This window comes from Protomyctophum parallelum (assembly GCF_964188405.1).
Source record: "Protomyctophum parallelum genome assembly, chromosome: 14".
In the NCBI taxonomy this organism is placed as follows: domain Eukaryota; kingdom Metazoa; phylum Chordata; class Actinopteri; order Myctophiformes; family Myctophidae; genus Protomyctophum; species Protomyctophum parallelum.
This window is the reverse complement of record NC_139709.1, coordinates 44,126,413-44,149,177: the sequence shown is the minus strand read 5'-3', so window position 1 is coordinate 44,149,177 and position 22,765 is coordinate 44,126,413. Positions and strand designations below refer to the sequence as shown.

At 46.3% G+C, this 22,765-nt stretch overlaps 1 protein-coding gene across 1 annotated transcript in view; it reads left to right on the top strand.

The window, feature by feature from the left end:
• Window positions 1-22,765, top strand: part of gpc1b (glypican 1b) — a 113,826-nt gene that overhangs the window by 74,196 nt on the left and 16,865 nt on the right. The window contains exons 4-5 of the mRNA XM_083782289.1: window positions 13,536-13,775; window positions 14,787-14,950. Coding sequence (XP_083638415.1) covers window positions 13,536-13,775; window positions 14,787-14,950 — 404 coding nt within the window. The remainder of the gene's footprint in view (window positions 1-13,535; window positions 13,776-14,786; window positions 14,951-22,765) is intronic.

Here is a 22,765-nt window from a genome sequence, read left to right as displayed (position 1 = left end):
ATATTGTTTTTGCATGTCCATTCTGTGTTATTAATTATGATTGTGAACACATGCAGATTAATGAATGTCGACTAAAATGTGCTATACTTGTAATGGATTTTGACACATTGTTCATACATCGTTAACCCATTCTGAAGGGGCACCCATTTTGGTGTCAGCATCATGTTATGCTTTAGCTATTGAAAAATAGCAGATCTACAAGCTCATATCTATAGCTTGTAGGTCTGCTATTTTTGAAAAATCGAAGAACGACTGACATTTTTAGAATCTGATCTCAGGTCAGAATGGGTTCATCAGACCAGTGTGTGTCCGGCGCAAACCTCGTATGAATCTGATCTCAGGTCAGAATGGGTTAAATACATAAAGAGGAAAACGGTGTGCATGTTACAGGGTTAGTGACAGTGATTTATCTTTGGCCATGACTGTGTTCTTCTATGCTGGGCAGGTTGTTGTTGTTGTTGTTCTGTGTTTCTTCGTGAATATTGTGTGTCCGTGTATATTGTTTTAAGGGTGGGATGATACGTTATTATGGATCCCACCGCAGTTCTAGGAAAGCCTACGTCTATCATTGTGATTGGCCAGTACTAGTCACAGACCCACAGAACTGGGTTGAAGTCACGGCCACAACGCACAGGCGTTAACGGCACAATACGTATACTCCGCGTACGTCACAGCATATGACTTGTCCACCCAAACTGTGCACAAAGTTGTGCAATTGTATTCTAGGATAAAAGGCTTTATGATTGCATCATGATACATACGATATGAGTGCTTAGCTGTAATTATCCGTCGTTACTGTATAAGCCAATTACAATGTATCTATGCTTAATTATGCAATGCTTTAACCCATTCTGACCGGGCACCCATTTTGGTGTCAGCATCATGTTATGCTTTAGCTATTGAAAAATAGCAGATCTACAAGCTCATATCGCGCCACCGAGTGGCGCGATACGAGCTTGTAGGTCTGCTATTTTTGAAAAATCCAAGAACGAACATTTTTAGAATCTGATCTCAGGTCAGAATGGGTTCATCAGACCAGTGTGTGTCCAGTGGGAAACCTCGTGTGAATCTGATCTCAGGTCAGAATGGGTTAAACTGTGTTATTGTTGTTATAAAGCATTATGAGTTTGTATGGGTTCGTATAACTATAATTATACATGCATTATAATTATGTTTGTAGTGCAGATATTATACCAAAATGTCACTTACACGCATATATTTATTTATTGTACAGTGAAGTAATGACAATAGTCAGTCATGTCATCATTGTCACCAACCCTGGGCAAGGACAGCCATTTTCCAGTATAAGGTTGTTTTGCGACTGTGGATAACATTAGCACAGAAATGAAACTTGACAGTAAGGCACACAGGCAAGAACACCTGAATGACTGAGAGTGTACCGTGCTGAGGGAATAAGGGAATCAAATTAATAGCTGGAGACATAAATCTTACGGAAATGGAAATACAATTGACCCATGCATAGGAGACGATTGACGATACAGAGGGAGGGGGGGGGGGGGAAACAAAAGCATTGCTACGAGATGAGAGAGTGGAGAGCAAGAGAGAGAGGGACAGAACGACATTGAATGAGCGAAGGAGGGAGATTAACTGGCGACATTATGTTGTGTTCACACACAGCAGACACAAAGCTACAGGCCGCCGTTCATTTCCAATGGACGCCAGCGGGCATGAAGATACAAAGCGACGCCTGACGTATGTTTATAGCTGCTACAGAATCTGCCAAGTTGAGCTATCTGGCTTCAACTGCAGCTACAAAGCTACAAAACGAGTGGTTTCTCTTCTTTTTCTCTGTTCGCACAATTCCTACTTTATTTTATTTTTATTACTTTATTTTTTTTACAATTTACAATTTTGGCATTTAGCAGACGCTCTTAACCCATTTTGGGCGGGAACCCCTTTTGGTTAGCATTATGCTATGCTTTAGCAGATCTACAAGCTCATAGCGCGCCACCGAGTGGCGCGCTACGAGCTTGTAGGTCTGCTATTTTTGAAAAATCGAAAAACATTTTTTTTAGAATCTGATCTCAGGTCAAAATGGGTTAATCCAGAGAGATACATAGAAATAGCCATACAGGATCATAAGCAAGCTCTATATATAGAGTGCAATGTCTAATATGCTATCTAAATGACATAAGGTTAGTCGTTGCATACGCCTGTATAAGGTCACATTGAGGCTATAGTGCAAGTGCTACGGCAAGTGCTGCGGGCTAAGATGGAGTCTGAAGAGGTATAGAGTTTTCAGATCTTTTGTACAGCTGCCACTTTGAACGCAGCATTAGCCAAGCAGGGCATTAGAGGAAGTGTGAAACGAGCAAACAGAGAGATGAGATATGGAGGAGGAGGGCGTACCGAATGAGAGAGAGAGAAAGGTCATGCAGGATGGGGAGAGTGGTGGCACCATGGGGAGCACTGTGTTAGATGGCAGCCAGGTGTACCAGACAGACGGAAGCGTTAACCCATTCTGACCTGAGATCAGATTCATACGAGGTTTCCACTGGACACACACTGGTCTGATTAACCCATTCTGACCTGAGATCAGATTCTAAAAATGTCCGTTTTTTTTCAAAAATAGCAGACCTACAAGCTCGTATCGCGCCACTCGGTGGCGCGATATGAGCTTGTAGATCTGCTATTTTTCAATAGCTAAAGCACGACATGATGCCAACACCAAAATGGGTGCCCGGTCAGAATGGGTTAAACCTGGCAGGTGGTTCTCTGCCTAATGGTGCCACGGCTGGCATCTGGATGCGCTGGCACTCTGTGTGTGTGTGTGTGTGTGTGTGTGTGTGTGTGTGTGTGTGTGTGTGTGTGTGCGTGTGCGCGTGCGTGTGCGCGTGTGTGTGTGTGTGTGAACATCCTCATTCATTGCATATGACATAATTAATGTTACTAGATGTTAGATGTACTTGAAATGTGCTTGCCTGTGTAATAGTGTGTGAAGATAGACAGACAGAAAGACTGATTGACTGACTTGAGATTTTAATCTCATACACTTGATTCTGCAGAGTCAACTGGTCCTTCTGACTATAGCTGACAGGTCAAACGGCAACTGGGTAGACTCATTTCTAGATGACCAGACAATTATACTCTCTTATTATTGAGGGCTCGAGTATAGCGAGGCCACTATTGTTATCGCACATCTCTATTCCCGGCCCGTTTTCCTGCTGGGCTCTGACGTCATGTGGGTCAACCAATAGGAAGACAGAAGTATAGGAGGGTTACGTCTCATCCGCCAGAATGCACTTATCAACTCGAGCCCACACCGTGTTTTCTATATTATTGTTATTCAGTTGTCATTATTCAGACTAATGCACGGCTACAGTACCCTCTGTCTTTTATTGTCACTGCGTGTCCTCAGAGAGGCAGTTTAAATATAGAATCATAGGGGGCTGGGGGTTGCGACTGGTACACGCCGGTGACAAGCTTCAGCTCGTACCCAAACCTTGCCTGGTTTTAATGCCACATCTCCTCCTTGCATAATGCCTGTCCTGATTTCCTCTCTGCACCTAATGAAACACCGCGGCAGTCGGCTATCTGGGTGTGCTTTCCTAATTACACTCGGCCGTCGCGTCGTGTTTCTGTGGTGAAATATTCCTCCAATTAGACGACCGATTTCAATTCGTCCACCGGCGCCATTCCCGCCGCTCTCAGGGTCACCTCTGATGATGTCACCGAGTGACAAGGACATCTGCTGCCTCGGTGCCACCGCGATTGGCCAATCTTATCGGCATGCAAATCACACACATTTTGGGTGATACGCCGGCCTAATTACGCCAAGCACATTACTCACAGGGGTGTGTGGGGTGAGGGAAAGGGGGTGGCAGCGGGTACTTTTGGAAAGAACGAACAATCGAGACGGAAGGAGGAGAGAGTGCCAGGGAACCAGAGGGAGAAAGGGAAGAGTTATGGCAAGACTAGCTGTTTAGATCCCTGTGACACACAAAGGGGACAGAAGATAGTCATTCAGAAAAGTGAGCTGAGGAGGATACGGGGAGAAAACAAAATGACAGCCGGAAAACATCACGCAGCGACGGGCACACAGAAGGAGAGAGGGAGAGGAAACGAGCGAGGCAAACGAGCGCTGTAAAAGAGAAACAGATGGATAACAGGGGAAGAGCAGACAAGGGTAAATAGTGCACAGCGCCAGACAGCCGAATGCCGGAGGGGTGCGACGGAGTGTAAGTGAGAGTCCGGAATAAGGACTTTCACAGAAGGTCCGGTGAAGAATGGAGTGCGTTATGTGTTGTGTCGGCTTGTTTAATAAGATGACGGTTTTAATGGTGTCTAAATGCTCGCTAACGGGGCTCTGGCACTGCTGGGGCACTGTACGCATGTGAGAAATGCTCGTATTGATGGAGAGGTAGTCTGACACGTAAATGCTCTAATGGCTCCCAGATCCTCTTATAGTTTGTGCGTTTGTGCAATCCCCCTCAGCCACACACACACACACACACACACACACACACACACACACACACACACACACACACACACACAGATATATAAGGTACACACCTTATATAGACACACACTCAAAGCACAATAATGTACACACAGGCACTTCCCACCCAGGACAGCAGTGAATTTGTCACCATCAAGGTTATTTGCCATCCTACACACACACACACACACACACACACACACACACACACTAACGTGTGTCCCTCCTAGCATAGATACTGTAGTAAAACTCTAAAGGCCAGTCCACACCGATGCAAATTCCTTGCAACTGCCATTTGCGGATAATGGATGCACGGAGTTGCAATAGAGTTATGAATAATAGAGACGGCACCGGCATACTCCCTTTTCACCCCTTCCGGAAGGGGTCGGCCTATCGTAGAATTGCATTCCTGAACGTGCCAGGCTCGTTCTTGTGTGTGTGTGTGCGAGTCATGAACGAGACCCGCCGCTGTCGAGTACGAGCTCCACCATAGGATTAACGGTGGTTCCCAAACTTCTTCATGTCAAGGACCCCCAAATTGACTAATTAGCCTGTGGACGCCCATTTGAAAATGATAATATGCGCGGCTATAGCAGTGATTCTCAAGCATTTTCATTTCAAGGACCGCCAGTTTGACATGCATTAGGCCACGGATACCCATTTAATGGCATTTTTATATCTGGGACCCCCAATTTATATTGTAAAATCACTGTTAATTTAACTCAATGTACAAATGCAGTTGTTCCATATTGCAGGACTGGCCTTTTAGGAGAACGGTCAATAGATCATAACCACTGCTCCACCATCACCACAGCCAATAGATCATAACCACTGCTCCACCATCACCACAGCCAATAGATCATAACCACTGCTCCACCATCACCACAGCCAATAGATCATAACCACTGCTCCACCATCACCACAGCCAATAGATCATAACCACTGCTCCACCATCACCACAGCCAATAGATCATAACCACTGCTCCACCATCACCACAGCCAATAGATCATAACCACTGCTCCACCATCACCACAGCCAATAGATCATAACCACTGCTCCACCATCACCACAGCCAATAGATCATAACCACTGCTCCACCATCACCACAGCCAATAGATCATCACCACTGCTCCACCATCACCACAGCCAATAGATCATAACCACTGCTCCACCATCACCACAGCCAATAGATCATAACCACTGCTCCACCATCACCACAGCCAATAGATCATAACCACTGCTCCACCATCACCACAGCCAATAGATCATAACCACTGCTCCACCATCACCACAGCCAATAGATCATAACCACTGCTCCACCATCACCACAGCCAATAGATCATAACCACTGCTCCACCATCACCACAGCCAATAGATCATAACCACTGCTCCACCATCACCACAGCCAATAGATCATCACCACTGCTCCACCATCACCACAGCCAATAGATCATAACCACTGCTCCACCATCACCACAGCCAATAGATCATAACCACTGCTCCACCATCACCACAGCCAATAGATCATAACCACTGCTCCACCATCACCACAGCCAATACATCATAACCACTGCTCCACCATCACCACAGCCAATAGATCATAACCACTGCTCCACCATCACCACAGCCAATAGATCATAACCACTGCTCCACCATCACCACAGCCAATAGATCATAACCACTGCTCCACCATCACCACAGCCAATAGATCATAACCACTGCTCCACCATCACCACAGCCAATAGATCATAACCACTGCTCCACCATCACCACAGCCGATAGATCATAACCACTGCTCCACCATCACCACAGCCAATAGATCATAACCACTGCTCCACCATCACCACAGCCAATAGATCATAACCACTGCTCCACCATCACCTTCTTAGTTCCTCCTTTCCTACAGTATGCCTTGCTTTCTCTACTTCTTTGTCTGTCTCTCTCACACTCTCTCTCTCTCTCTCTCTCTCTCTCTCTCTCTCTCTCTCTCTCTCTCTCTCTCTCTCTCTCTCTCTCTCTCTCTCTCTCTCTCTCTCTCTCTCTCTCTCTCTCTCTCTCTCTCTCTCTCTCTCTCTCTCTCTCTCTCTCTCTCTCTCTCTCTCTCTCTCTCTCTCTCTCTCCCCCCCCTCTCTCTCTCTCTCTCTCTCTCTTGCTTACCATATCCTTTGCCAAGGAAATGACCAAAATGTCCGGCTAATAGGATCATCCAGCACTTGTCAGAGCAGACAAATCGAGTTAAGGATATCGGATACATCCTTCTCCCCTTCTGTCTCTATCTCTCACTACACCTACACCTCTCTCTACCCCTTCTTTATAATCCTCCTTTGCCTCCTTTCTCTCCCACTTTTTTCCACCACTCATCCTTTTTTCGACCCCATTTTAGTCTTTCTTTCTATCCCTTTCTAACTTCTTTCTATGCCTCTCACCTTCTTTCTCTCCCTCTCGTCGCTTACATTCTTGCACTCTTCTTTATCTCCCTCTCTTGTCACTCCTTAGAATGCTTCTTTTGTGCACTCTGGTGCACTTGCACAACAAAATGGTCTATCGCGTCTCACAGCTCGTGTGCTCTGTGTTCACGGTCATGAGCCGACTCTACTGCGCCTATACTATCTATAAGCATCCACATCTAGGTATGGTTATATGTGTGTGTGTGTGTGTGTGTGTGTGTCCTTGCTTGAGGATGTTTGCATACTGTATGTAGCCATTCAAAATGCATGTCAAAGTGGCACGGCAGGGTGCGATACACCACAGTGTACTGTGACTGCAACATGCAAAATGTATCCTCACGACAGCAATCACTAAAGGGGCTCCTGTTTCACACTATACCTTTAACCATTATTCTGCCTCTATAGTCTCCAGTAATCCAGCATTATAATATTATTATTTTTATCCCACGATTGTGTAACCCATTTATTTTTCACCCATAGACCCCTTTTCCACCGGGTGGTTCCCAATGGGAACCGGTTCAGTTCTTTTTGGTTTTTAGTCCATGAGCCAGAGCTCCAAAATTGGTGGGCAAACTATACCCTATATTAAATTGTTTATAGGATCAATACAAGTAAATTAATAAATGATAACCCTTCCACAGTAGTAGCTTTTTCATATTTTCGATTATTTTGCATATTTTCCTACATAATGCCTCATTTGCATATTTAAAAATGTAAAATTTTGAATACAATAGATCATTGTCTTCATGTAAGTACTCAATTGGGGAAGTTTCACGGTGATAACAATCTAATATATGTATGGTTTTGCCTACTCAATTCATAATTAATGTTTCAATTTTGTAGCTCTGGCTCATGGACTAAAAACCAAAAAGAACTGAACCGGTTCCCATTGGGAACCAACCGGTGGAAAAGGGGCCATAGTGTCAATTGTCTAATGTAATACTGGGCACTTACTCCCTCTGCCAACCTGGGGAGAGCAACGGACTGACCTCATGCTTCCTTCTATGCATGAGGAGCCCAAGCCGCTTCTTTTCACCTGACAGGACAGGGGGGGAGTTTCCCCGGTTGGACGTGGCGCCGGCGTGGAAGGATTAACACATTATTCCAACCAGTTTTTTTTCTTTCCCCTCCATGTTGGCTGTTTCTTGCGCTGATTGCATTTTGTCGGCTTATTTCCTCAGTGTTTCACAGTATATTTCATATCTTAATGACCATCAATGGTTTGGCTCGGTTCCAGGGCCGTGACAGATGATCCTCTTTGATGTGATAGATAGTGTTAGACGCCTGTCACAGAAAATCAACATGTACAGCCCAGTAGTACGGGCACGTAATGAGTTAATCAGTGATTTCCTGTCAGCCTGTGATGACTTAATGACCACTTGGAATCAGGATTTTCCTCCCGACACGAGGAAGCTGGCATGCACTGGCATGAGAGAGGGGGAGTGGGGCGGGGTTCTTTCCGGTATTTAACCCATTCTGACCTGAGGCCGACGCTACAAATGCCTTCTACATCAGAAGTTCTCAAACTTTTGGGGGGGGGGTCAAGGACCCCCAAAATGAAATGTATTTGGCTGTGGACAAATGAAAATGTTATGTGCCAGGGACCGCCAGAGTAGAATATTTGTGTCAAAATGACTCAAAACAAATATTCAAAAACAAGCTTGCGCTGTATATCTGCAATTTTTGAGAACCACTGTTCTAAAAAAGAGTTTTCTGAAAAACATATGTTGTGTATATACAGTATAGCTCAAATCTAAAAATTAACGACACAGATGCTTTCCCGGTTAATACATGAGAAACAAAGGTGTTTCCACGCAGCCAAGCGAAGTCTCGCCCTGCACCCCAGTGTCAGTGATTTGGGATCAGTTATTGAGCACAAGCCATGGTCAGTTAATCCCTTTGTGTGGACGAACAGACTGCATGGGGATCAGCCGGAGCACACTTTGAGACGTAACTGGCAGCTGAAGGATGATCAATGGCACCTCACATACAGAGAATCCCTCGTCGATCACACACCGTGTGTGTGTGTGTGTGTGTGTGTGTGTGCGTGTGTGTGTGTGTGTGTGCGTGTGCGTGTGCGTGTGCGTGTGTGTGTGCGTGTGCGTGTGTGCGTGTGCGTGTGTGCGTGCGTGCCGGAGAGAGAGGAAGAAAAGTATACTTAGAATCAATTAAACTGAAGCCAGTGGATGAGCTTCACATTTATGCACTTGTGTGTGCGGACATTGTGCGCACGTGTGTTTTAGCAGTACCAAGAGCCAAGGGAATAAGTACAAAGTTACAGTATGGAGGGGGAAAAATATGCCCACAACCTGTCAAGGTGGCCTGGATGTGAAACTCCTTGCGATTACAAATGAAATCATTAATTCCCTCCTCACCACAGGAAGAAAGTCATTAGGACACACGCTTGGCGTATCTTGTTCTCGCTTTGTATGCCGTGTTTGGGCAAGCATGCGTGTGAGCGCGAGTGCATGTTTGCTTGTGTGTGTGTGTGTGTGTGCGTGCGCGTGCATGTGTGTACACGAGTGAAAAAGGGTTCAAAGATTGAAAATGCAAGGAAGAAAGATAGAGACCAAAATAGAGACAGAGAAGAAGGATTATTGTACCATTTAACGTCGTTACAAACCATCTGCTGTTTGTGTCCTCCTCGCTGAGGATGGTGCAAACGTCCTATAGCCTCATCGTGTCTAGGCCTGTCACAATCACAGCATAATGCTCTGACCGCAATTATTTGTGATAATTGCGACATTGTTTGCATAATCGGCCCAATCAAAGCTCAAGACGTGTCACGTTGTGATGCATTTTGAGCTTGTCAAGCGTGTGAACTGAGCAGTGCAACAGTGCCACTTTAGGTCACCCAGTGGTATTGCAGCTGTACGTACTCGAATAGACATACGGACACATCTGTACTCAAATAGACATACATCCATACTTAACCCATTTTGGGCGGAAACCCCTTTTGGTGTTAGCATTATGTTATGCTTTAGCAAGCTCCTAGGTCTGCTAATTGTTTTTAATCGAAGAATGACTGACATAGAAACATAGCTTTTTCAGAAAACTGTCAGGATGTAGAAGACATTTTTTTAAATCTGATCTCAGGTCAAAATGGACACATAGCTGTTCGTGACAGCCCTGTAATCATGTCCTGGGATACAACTTAGAGTATATATGAATAGAGACGGCACCCAGAGGAAACCCTGAGGCGAAATGGACATAGTGGCCGAATTTGGTATTGCAGCCTGGCCCCAAACACATGAACGCGCTGGTCCGTTGACTATCATTGTGCACGTTCACGACGGCAGCACGTTCGTGCGCGTTCGTGCACGTTCAACGGCATCGCGTTCATGTGTTTGGGGGCAAATCCATCCCAGAATGCACTCTGTTCCTACACGGAAGGAGGAGTGAAATCGCCTCATGCAGCTTTTGAGCAACTTAATGCAAGTGGATGGGAGGAGAAGAACTCGGATGCCATCTCTATTCATATACTGTATACTTTAACCCATTCTGACCGGGCACCCATTTTGGTGTTGGCATCATGTTATGCTTTAGCTATTTAAAAATAGCAGATCTACAAGCTCATATCGCGCCACCGAGTGGCGCGATACGAGCTTGTAGGTCTGCTATTTTTTGAAAAATCAAAGAACGACTGACATTTTTAGAATCTGATCTCAGGCCAGAATGGGTTCATCAGGACCAGTGTGTGTCCGGCGGAAACCTCGTATGAATCTGATCTCAGGTCAGAATGGGCTAAGGGATACAAGCTTCTCTGGAGGTCATCGTGGTGGATGAAGATAGCAGGCCCATGATGACTATAGGGGGTCATATCAGGCCGGATGAGGACTCATGAGAGTGGATGGAGGTGTATGAGAGTCAGAGCACGGCAGAGGCAGCGGTCCCACTGGGAACCCTGCGCCACGGAGACAAGAGAAAGGTCATCTTTATACAAAGTGCAGACACTACACACACACACACATAAACACAGACACACACCTGCAAGTGCCCACATACTGTGTGTGTGTGTGTGTGAGAGAGCAGAGCACGTATGCGCGCGCTCGCTTCGTACTAATGACGGTCATTAGTCACTGAGGCGGAAGGGCACAGGAGAGAGCAGACACCGTGAGATGCAGGACAATTACGCCAAACAAGAAGCAAGCGTTAAGAATATCTGTGTGCTGTTCCAGTCAAAACAACACAACATGGGACTGTGGGGCAATGTCCACCGCTGGCTTTTCTATGGGAACGTAGCCTAAGCTCTCTTCAAAAAATAGTGAACACATATTTTTGATACTTCTGCTTTTGTTGTTGTTTTTCTTTTGTGCCTATAACATGGGATGCCAGGTTGATAAAAACAGGTATAGTTTCACTATAATTTCACCAGCCAGAAGGTATATAGTCCCATCATAGATGCTGTACTGTATCTGTGACTATTCACTATCAGTTCTCTATTCCAGTAAATGTGGGTCCACCGCCTAATACGTATCAATGTAGTGGTCCTTGACATGAAAATGTTTGAGAGATGCTGGCCTAAAGATATTTCAAAACCCCGGTACATTTCAAACAACCTGCTGTGCTAGTGTGTGGTCTTTGGCTTGCCTATTCCCAGTTTGACCCTGAATAGCCCTGAAATGTGCTCCGTGCATTTCGTGGAGGAACAATCTCCCTTCCAACACCTGGGCCATCCGACAGGCTTTTCCATTAAACAGAATTGTGGCATTTCCACCATATTGCTGACACTACACAGCAGGAATGAATTCTAATGGAGATTAAAAATCAAAGCTGCTTGTGTCACATGAGACTCTGGTGTGTGTGTGTGTGTGTGTGTGTGTGTGTGTGTGTGTGTGTGTGTGTGTGTGTGTGTGTGTGTGTGTGTGTGTGTGTGTGTGTGTGTGTGTGTGTGTGTGTGTGTGTGTGTGCGTGTGCGTGTGCGTGCGCGTGCGTAAAGCACAGCTTCACTGGGGGAATAAGCGAGCCCAGATTGGGCAGGGAACTGGAGGCAGGCGAAGCATCCATGCCTCTCCATCTCCTCTGCATCTGGGGCTGCATGGCGGCAGGCTGAGATAAGATGCCTTCAGAGCGAAAACCGCTGCACATTATCGCTCCCCGTCTGTCAGACATCCATTCACACGTTCATATTATGGCCGACATGCAGTCGCACGCCGACGGGCATATAAATACTAGATGCTATACACATGCGGGCGCGGAGGGTAGTCCCGAGTTGTTGGTGGCTTAAGACCGCACTCGCGCATCGCATCGTAGAAATACGGTATTCTCGTAATGCAGTACATAAAGACACAATACTGTCGAGGAATTTGGGGTGGTTAAACATAGAAAACATGCACACACACATGCACGCACTCACTCACTCGCGCGCGCAGACACATGCACATGCCGAAACAAACGCACTGACCAGATTTAATATTTCGCACATTGTCTACTAGTGCACAGTAAATATGGGGCTGAATGGCTGGATGGATGGGGCCACGCTGTGTGATTGTCTGCCTCCTCCTTGTTCGCCATCACCCTGCAAGGCAGAACGGAGGGTTGCATTGTTGTCCTCTGGGACCTGGCTGCCACTTTCTTCTGCCCCTGTGTTCTTTTGTTTGCCTTCCCCTCTCATGGAAGGCTCTCAGCGTTCCTCCACTTTTTACCCGGCAACGCCACCCTGCATATCTCACTGTGTCTTCTCTGAACGTCTATAGTTCCCCGGCGGCATATTCCGATACCGCAAGCCACTGTAAATCTGCAGATATGCCCCCAGAGGGGCCCATTAGCGTCCCTCTATTTTGGGTTCATACGCGGTATGAGGTAGCTTTGGTATGCAGATGAAAGGATATGTCTCTCTTAGAAATGCTTTAGCATAGTCTTCGAAGCACAGGCTACAGTAATGGCCTACAGGGAAATGCATGTGACTATTGTCCCAAAGTAACAATAGCCTTTGAGGCCGCGGGCCACTTTCTTTGGACGTGATGGTGGTCGAAGAGGGATTGGGGGTGGGTGTTGCTATACCGCAGATGCAAGGCTCGTGTGTAGTTTGACTTTGGGCACATTATTTACCTCGCAGTCCAGCATTTATCAAGCTGACTGGCACGCACACTATTGTGACTGGGACAGAAATAGATACAAATAAAAGAAGATTAAACGATCGCGCATGCTGTCGCGAGGTCGCCCTAAAAGTGGGACAGCAAAACAAAGCGAGACCACACGCAGACCACGACTAACAATCTCCACCGAAAACTAGCTGGTTGATTCAGGACTTAACCAGCACTCTCTGCTTTACGTCCGGGTAGCTCACTCGGTATAGAGCTCTCGCCTTTAGACCACAAGTCTAAATGTGTTGGATCCTGGGCACCACCAACTCAGCGTTATGAGTAGCACGGCTTGGGTGCAGCAAGTCGTGCGAGAAGTACTGGGAGCTGATGGTAGTGTGTGGCGCTCCACCTCAGCAATCCATCTCCCAGACCCAGGGGGTCTAGCACATTGTAACGGGGACAGACCGAGTGTTCTTTTGCCCTTCCTTCTTACTGTCAGACTCTAACTTCCGCTGTGTGTGTGTGTGTGTGTGTGTGTGTGTGTGTGTGTGTGTGTGTGTGTGTGTGTGTGTGTGTGTGTGTGTGTGTGTGTTTTCCAGGGTACTTCCTGGAGTTGCTGAACCGTTCGGAGGTGGCCCTGCAGGAGACCTTCTCCTCGGCGTGGGGTCCTCTGTACTCCCAGAACGCCCAGGTCTTCTCTGACCTGTTCATGGAGCTGAGGCGCTACTGCCGCGGCTCCAACGTCAACCTGGAGGAGGCGCTCAACGACTTCTGGGCCAGACTGCTGGAGAAGCTGTTCAACCAGGCAAACAGGCAGTTCCTGGCGCCGGGTATCATAGGTACACACACACACACACACACCGCAACACCAGCCTGATTACATGCATTCCGTGGATTTGTTCTGTCACTCGCTACTAAGTCTGGAAAGGGTCCTATATCTCCAAGGGGACAGAGGGTGACATCCAACCGTGGCTTCTGATTGGTGCTGCTGCCCTGCTGCAACATTGTTATTCACTATAAACTCACCCCACACAGCCGCCATTTGTTTATTATTTATTAATTTATTCACTATAAACTCACCCCAAACAGCCGCCATTTGTTTTTGTACTACTGAATCTGACAGTGGACTACTGAATGAAATGAATGTTTACTTTTCACCGTAGGTTTTTACGCTCGAGTCTCGAACTGGCGCTATTTTCTCACCCAGTTATGCCCCCGTAGTCAAGAGTACCCGTTCTGTCTGTCTGTCTGTCTGTCTGTCTGTCTGTCTGTCTGTCTGTCTGTCTGTCTGTCTGTCTGTCTGTCTGTCTGTCTGTCTGTCTGTCTGTCTGTCTGTCTGTCTGCCTGCCTGCTCATATTATATAATGATGTCATCAGTATATGCCAGTATATGGCATGCGCATATGGGCATGTCGATTGGATTGGCGCTTCCGATAAAACCGGATAGCTGAGAGTTGATCCGTGAGCATCAGCCACTGTCCTGCATAGCCCCCCATACAGTATATGGCCCCCATAGCCCCTGTCCAACATCCACCCACTGGGCAATGTTAATAGATTATAAACCATGCAGAACAACAATGAAAATGGTAATTTGTTCATTCTTCTTTTTGTGGCAGTGTTTTATCACCGTGAAAGAGGAATACATTGACGTGACCCTCTCTGCGGCAGCCATGACACTAAATAGCGTGGATGTTGTATCTGCCTCTGCAGTTTGCGTCCCCCATTGTGAGAGGCTCGTTCTAATCTGAATTTCAGTCCATGAAGCTGCGAGCTTTTCTGGGTTTATTTAAAGTTCCACTATATATTTAAATCGGCATCATGGAGGAGATTCTCTGCTTGTCGTATACTAGGGGAGGACTACTTGGAGTGCGTGTCGAAGCAGACGGAGACGCTGCGGCCGTTCGGCGACACGCCCCGCGACCTCAAGCTGAAGGTCACGCGCACGTTTGTGGCCGTGCGCTCCTTCCTCCAGGGACTGGTGATGAGCGGAGAGGTGGTACGCAAGGTGTCCCAGGTAAGACATCTAAAGGTCTCTCTTGTTCAGAGGCCTATTGTGCCATGCTGTCCTTTTTGCTCTCTCTTTACTTCGCAAGTACTGCGATCGGCTGGGTATGTTGGTGTTGTCCACCGGCTGTATGTATGTATGTATGTATGTAGGTGCACGGGTAAATAATGTTCCCCGTCATGCACTGGGCATGGGGAGCATTGAGAGATGCATGGACTACTTGCACAAGTTGGCACCTCGACAAAGTGCATTTCTAGTTCAGATTTGTCCTGCCTATCAGAACATGACCCAGTAAGAGTGTGTTCCATTAGGGTATCCGATATTCCAACTCCTAATTTCTGATACTGATACCAATATATGTGGGCTTCTTCACCAAAAGTGGTTAACCCATTCTGATCGGGCACCCATTTTGGTGTTGGCATCATGTCGTGCTTTAGCTATTGAAAAATAGCAGATCTACAAGCTCATATCGCGCCACCGAGTGGCGCGATACGAGCTTGTAGGTCTGCTATTTTTGAACAACTGACATTTTTAGAATCTGATCTCAGGTCAGAATGGGTTCGTCAGACCGGCGTGTGTCCAGTGGAAACCTCGTTTGAATCTGATCTCAGGTCAGAATGGGTTAAACAAAGAGGTAACATCACATGATGTTGGCCTATTTGACAGTGCAGAAGCAGAATTGCTTTGATGCCTATCACATTAACGAGTCAGCTACACAGAAGGTGACTGGCGTCTTTCTCCAAAAGCACTTGAATATGATGGAATATGATATACTGGGAGGCCGTTAATATTGGACATCCATATTTTCCATCATCTCTGTTATCTTCCACTTCTCGAATATACTGGATATAATTCCCTCCTTACTAACCAGGCCCACATGTTTAGCTACAATAGCTCTCCTCTCCTCTCCTCTCCTCTCCTCTCCTCTCCTCTCCTCTCCTCTCCTCTCCTCTCCTCTCCTCTCCTCTCCTCTCCTCTCCTCTCCTCTCCTCTCCTCTCCTCTCCTCTCCTCTCCTCTCCTCTCCTCTCCTCTCCTCTCCTCTCCTCTCCTCTCCTCTCCTGTAATATTTAGTCATTGGTATCCATATTTTCAGCCGCCTACATTCCTCTATGTCCTCAGTGCACATTCTGGTACACACACACACACACACACACACGCGCACACACACACACACATTTCTATAAACGCATGCATTACACACTTTTCCCTATCCATCTATGGGTGCAGTAAAAGGCAATAGCAGATCGATGCTGGTGGAAGCGAGAGGCTCCATAAAGCACGGCCCGGGGCTCAGGCAATCAGCTCCTGCAACAGCAGTTAATGTCAGCGCTGCGCTGAAAAATGTCCCCCAAGGCTGTGGGGAGGGTTAATGTCAGCGCACCCCATGAGAGATGTGCCCCGCTCTACGTATAAGAAAAGAATAAAAAGCCGAAGATCAGAGAGTGTGTGTGTGTGTGTGTGTGTGTGTGTGTGTGTGTGTGTGTGTGTGTGTGTGTGCGTGTGTGTCAGTATTGGTGCACGGGTGAATAATGTTCCCCGTCATGCACTGGGCATGGGGAGCATTGAGAGCAGTGCACCCATGAGAAATACACCCATCCTTTGAGCGGACAAATGGTTTATAATGCTGCACCTGAGAAGAATATTCTGCGTCTTTCGCGGATGAAATATGGGGGAGCCAGGGCGTATGTAAGCAAGAAAGAAGAAGGGAACAGAGAGAAAGCCTGGAAGTTCTAACACGTTGGGAGGGGCGTATGTTCTCCGTTAAAAGATTAAGCTACCGGTAGTGTTTGACAGCAGGGGGCCAACTGGATGTGTGTCAGATCCTCGATGTGTGCCACATCCTTTTTCTGTATCTGTGCGGTAGTGTTGTTAGCTCTGCCGGTAGAGCGTTGAGCCTCAGAGGAAGGCGGCCTTGTCTGTTGTCGCTCTCTCAGGCTGTCTTCGTCCCAAAAGATAGGTGGCTGGGCTCACTTCCTACGCACAGGGACCCCGGGATGTCTCAATTAAGCACACACTGCAGAGCCTAGCGAAGCCACAGAGGAATAAAACCAGGAATAAAAAAAGTGCAGCTAGTCCAAGCGGGTACAGGCTTTATATATCATTCCTCCCCCACATAAACCAGATCACCAGAACCGCCTCAGGAATATCGCCCGCCTCCGGCCCTCTCTGTCTTTCACTGCCGCCGAAACCCTCATACACGCATTCATCACATCCCGGATTGACTACTGCAACAGTATACTCAATGGCACCACCTCCAAAGTCCTCAACAAACTACAACACGTGCAAAACTCGGCTGCCCGCCTGCTCACCAGTACACGCTCCAGAGACCAAAATCCTGCTCACCACCTTCAAAGCTCTCAATAACCTGGCTCCCCCCTACCTCTCCGATCTTCTTGAACCATATGTCCCCCGCGCTCCCTCAGGTCCAGTGAAGCCAACCTCCTGAAGGTCCGCAAGGCCAAGTACCGCACCTGGGGGGGACAGGGCCTTCTATGTTTCGGCCCCCAAACTCTGGAATGAACTCCCCGACCATCTCAGAGCTGCTCCCTCTCTCCTCTCTTTCGAAACCTCACTCAAAACCCACCTCTTCAGAATAGCTTTCCCCAGCTGAGGTCTCGTTTATCCTTTTATCTTTTTAACCCTGTATCTGTTATGTTTTACTTTGTTTTCTTTTCTCTTAATAAAGTCTGTTCCTAGTGTTCCCTTGTAAAAGCGCTTTGGGTATTTAGAAAAGCGCTATATAAATCTGAGCTATTATTATTATTATTATTAGTTCCGACATACTGTTGGTCTGTCTGTCATTAGACCGACACCCAGTGTTGGCAAAATATTACTTTAACACTAATATACTACTTATTACTTATTACTTTTAAAAAAAGTAATAAAGTTACACTACTTATTACTCCCTGAGAAAAGTAACTAGTTACTTATTACTTTACTTATTACTTTTTTCTCTCGCCCCCAGTAATTGCATATTTTGTCCCCAAAAGTCTTACTTTGCATTAGCAGTCCCCCCTCCCCTATTCTGCAGTGTTTATTTAACTCATGATGATGGATCCATTTGTACACATAGATTAGAAGTAGATTTCGACGTGGAATATAGCTTCTTCCGTATGCACAACTTGCAGCGGACAATAATGTTCATCTCGTCTTGATCACGGACATACTAAAAATAATGCGAATACTTCCAAGTATTGAATGTTATAACGCTTTGTTGTGCCGGTGTTTCTGTCTCCTCCACCTCCTCCATTGTTAGTTTATTTACATCTCTTCTCTCTAACAGTGCAGTCTAACGAGTTACACACACTAGTTTAGGTTGTTGTTCCGTGTTCCAGACGGTTTAAGGCCCGCCCTTCTGCATCCGATACTTCACACATATGTACCGACGAGTGTGCATCGTTTCCGTATCCGCTCTAGAGTCTAGATCTAGAGCGGATCAGCAGTCTGCAAAGCAACTTGACTTCAACCCAGTCTACCATTATGAATAAACACTCAAACCCACAGTTCCACCAAGGCTCGTGAAAATAGTAATAATATTACTTTTGAAAAAAAGTAAATGTAATATTATTACTCAAAATGTGAAAGTAACTAGTTAAGTTACATATTACTGGAAAAAAGTAATAATATTACTGAAAGTAGTATATTACTTAAGTTACTTGCCAACACTGCCGACACCCTATACCCAAAACCCTAACCTAACGCATGTCGGAGCAACGCATTGTCGGGAGCGACGGGTGATTTCCGCATGCCGGACCTTTGGTGCGTCGGATCTACGGCGGAATAAGGACTAGCATTACTATGACAGCAAACAATGAAATATATATATTCCCGCCTTGTTGAGGGAATGAAGCCCATCACACACCGTCTGCGACCGGCGCGCGTCAAAACAGCCGCCTCCATTATTTTCAATGAACCTATCGCACACTGGCTCCGTCGCGTCGCGCCAGGCGCCAGGCGGCGCCGCGCGGCGTCGGACGGAGCCGGTGTGTGTTGGGCTTAAGGTGTAGGAACACACCAATCACCAATCACACCTCATTCCCTCAACAAGGCTGTCCGTTTCTATTCAGCTCTCCCCTGCACTGGATCTCTGCTTCAATTGCTTCACACTCTGTTGCTGTTGCCACCACCACAGCCTCCACCTTATGATTCAGACTTCAGAGTCTTGCAATACTCAAATGTTTAAACTGCATGTGCGACTGAAATTCTTGTGTGCATGGCTCTAAAGCAAACTGGAATTCAATGTTGCATACAGTAGCTCTAAACTGATATTCAATGATCTATGGCTTTAATGTTAATATGCATTCAAGTTTGCATGACTTAAGTTAATCTGTTTAAATGTCTTGCTATAGGCCTGCTCTTGTATACCCAAGGGGGGGATTTTGCGTGGCGTTCTCTGATTTTGCTCAACCCCCTGCTGCAATTCTAACTGTATTCCATTTGTTTTCTACTTTGACGTGAGTGTTCCTGACTGAATAAATAAAGACGGCATGAGAGCCGAGGGGGGAACCCTGAAATAGTATTAGTATCAGTGGCGGCTAGCATATAACCCGGGACCTTACAGTGGGGGAATATGAAGGCTGCGCTGCATTGCTTTAGCCGCGGGGCTAGCGCTAACAGGGGAGTGAGGAGCTGCATTAGCATGGGCAGACGCGCTAAGCTGGCATTTCTATTCATGATTTGTGCCCTGTGGGCGTGCCCTCCAGACCTGCTGGAGTGGCTTACAGCCCCCACAGTGCTCTGCAAGCCCACAAGGTGTTGAGCTGATAAGCAGTCACTTTCACTCTCTCTCCCTCTCTCTCTCTTTCTCTCTGTGTCTCTCTCTCGCGCATGCACGCACACACACACACACACACACACACACACACACACACATGTACCTAGGCTAGAACACATGCACACAGGCACGCACACACATGCAGGCACATAATAGGTACAGGTGTGCACATGGCGCACACATATTTTTTTCCATCGGTCCTGTGCAACACAGTGTCACCTCAGAGGGGCTTGATCTTATTACATATTTCCACGGCTGATGCCATTTTGTTGGTTTCCGGGGGGACACTGAGCGATGTGTTCATTAAATGAGGTCAGCTGGGGGGGAAATGTATAAGTAATTAGTCCAGCTTTTACAAAATTACAAAATGTCATCTAATGCCCTCCCAATGAGGTCAGGGACTGCCTTACACACACACTCGCGCGCGTGCGCATGCACGTCTCTGGAGGCAGCACGAGCGCAGAATAAATTGAACGATAAAGTACTCCTCACACTCACTGAGCCAGGTTCTGTAAAAAAAAAAGAAAAAAAAGACACACCAGGTATTCCGGAGCGCCAGAAAACTGAATTTTCTCATTTCTGTATACCGTGGATTCATCCCAGACGACGTCTGTACGGCACTGATTGATTGATACAGATGCACCGCCTCAGTCCTCTGTTCAAGGTCACATGGCCCTATACTCCCACACCACACACCAAAGTAACTACATACATTTTACTTGGTATTTATACTTGTATTTCCAATTCTCCACTATACACCTCGGAGACAAATATTGTACTTTTTACTCCACTACATTTATTTAAAAACCTTAGTTACTAATAGTTACTTTGTAGATTTTGATTATTATTACAAAACAGACATTTACCACTTCAGTCCTATATACTGTACATACATGCATGAAAATGGACAACCTATTTTCATTAACGATTTTTTATGCATATACACATTCAGCGTACTTTCTATTTTGGTACATTTTTGATACCAATACATTCGTACTTTTACTCAAGTACATTTTGAATTTCAGACTTTTAGTTGTAACAGAGTATAGTTCTACATTGCAGTATTGCATCTTTTACTTTAATGCCCACACAGAGGTAGACGAGGACCACAGGCACGCGGAGAGAGAGAGATACAGATGAAATGGAAAATGACAATGAAAAGACTTGTTTTCCCCTCCCGGGCAAGCTGGTATTATTATTATTATTCAAGACTGTTCAAGCAGCTTCACACTGGGTCCTTGACCACAGGGCTGCAGCACATAATACAGACTACCCAGCACGCTTTTCTGTTCTTCTACACTGTCTTTTCTACTCTCCTCTCCACTTCACTTCATATTATGTCACGTCCAACCGTCCAAATCCATCATTTCTGTCAACATTGTTGAGAACTGCATGCGTTCTCTCTCTCTCTCTCTCTCTCTCTCTCTCTCTCTCTCTCTCTCTCTCTCTCCCCCCTCCCCCCTCCCTTCCTCAGAGTCAGAGTATAGCCTGCCCTGGTGTACTAATTAGGATCTTTTAGCTTCCCCCTCCGTCTCCCCGTTGTAACCCAATCTTCAATTGATTGGGTCCTAATGAGACAAGCGCTCCTATTTATATCTCTTCGTAGCCATCTAATGGGTCATGAGACTGGAGATGTTTACCACAGGCCTAGCGTCAGACAGTAGCAGCCGTCAGCCCACAGATGACCTGTACAGTATACTGTAACTTTAGGGATGATAGAGGGACCATGTGGAAATTTCGTGTCACAATTATTGTAGCCGAAATTATTGTGATTAATGATATCATATATTTTCACTATGATGAAAATTAAACTCTTGGCAATGGCGCTTTTGTTAACCCATTGCATGATTGCACCCCAGCATCCATGCCTTGCCGTGAGCGCTAAGCATATAAGCTCTGTTGATTAATGGAACTGTATAGGACCACAATGGAAACAACTCCCCGGGATTTAAGATTAATCTTTTAGCTTGTTTTACTGTACATCCGTGCTTTTTTAAATCAACCAAATAATGGACAAAGGGCAAGTTCACGATACATTTAAATGTCTTTGATATGATTATTGTGAATGTTTTAATCACAATGATAATAACAATTATCGTCCCGTGTCTGTGTGTCTGTGTGTGTCTGTGTGCGTGCGTGCGTGTGTGCAAATGCCTCAATATGCCTTCCATGATCAAGGAGGAGATGACATGACCTTCAGGTCTTTATTAGAAAGGGGATGTTACTGTGTGTGTGTGTGTGTGTGTGTGTGTGTGTGTGTGTGTGTGTGTGTGTGTGTGTGTGTGTGTGTGTGTGTGTGTGTGTGTGTGTGTGTGTGTGTGTGTGTGTGTGTGTGTGTGTGTGTGTGTGTGTGTGTGTGTGTGTGTGTGTGTGTGTGTGTGTGTGCGTGCGTGCGTGCGTGCGTGCGTGCGTGCGTGCGTGCGCGAGCACGGAAGGGCACATAGTAAATAAATCAGACAAGCAGAGCGACGAATCAAATTGGCAGAAAAGTGAAGGTTACGATTACATAAATATTAATATGCTACACGATCTTTCCCCCTCAGTGTTCTCTCCTCTATTTTGCTTCAGGCTGCACCAAGTTGCTGTGCCCTTCCTTAACTTTATTAATATATATATCTTTATTCCATTCCCCCCCCTGGGTTTGTGTGTATGAAATAAGTGGGTCATACTGATGCAGATCTGCGGTCCTACCGGTAAATGGTAAATGGTAAATGGTGCATTTATATAGCGCCTTTATCCAAGGCGCTTTACAGAGATTGTGCATTACATTCACCCATTCATACACCGATGGCAGCGGAAACCATGCAAGGCACCAACTAGCACATCGGGAGCAATTAGGGGTTCAGTGTCTTGCTCAAGGACACTTCGACAGTAACTCTGGGGGAGCCCGGGTTCGATCTGGCAACCTTGCGGTTACCATCCAGGCACTCTACCCCTGAGCCACCGCCGCACCGACTTATGCCCTGTATACTCCTTTGAGCGTAAACTAGCAAAAATAGCTCACAGCGTACCACGATGTTATGTGCTGTGACCTTGTACAGAATATATT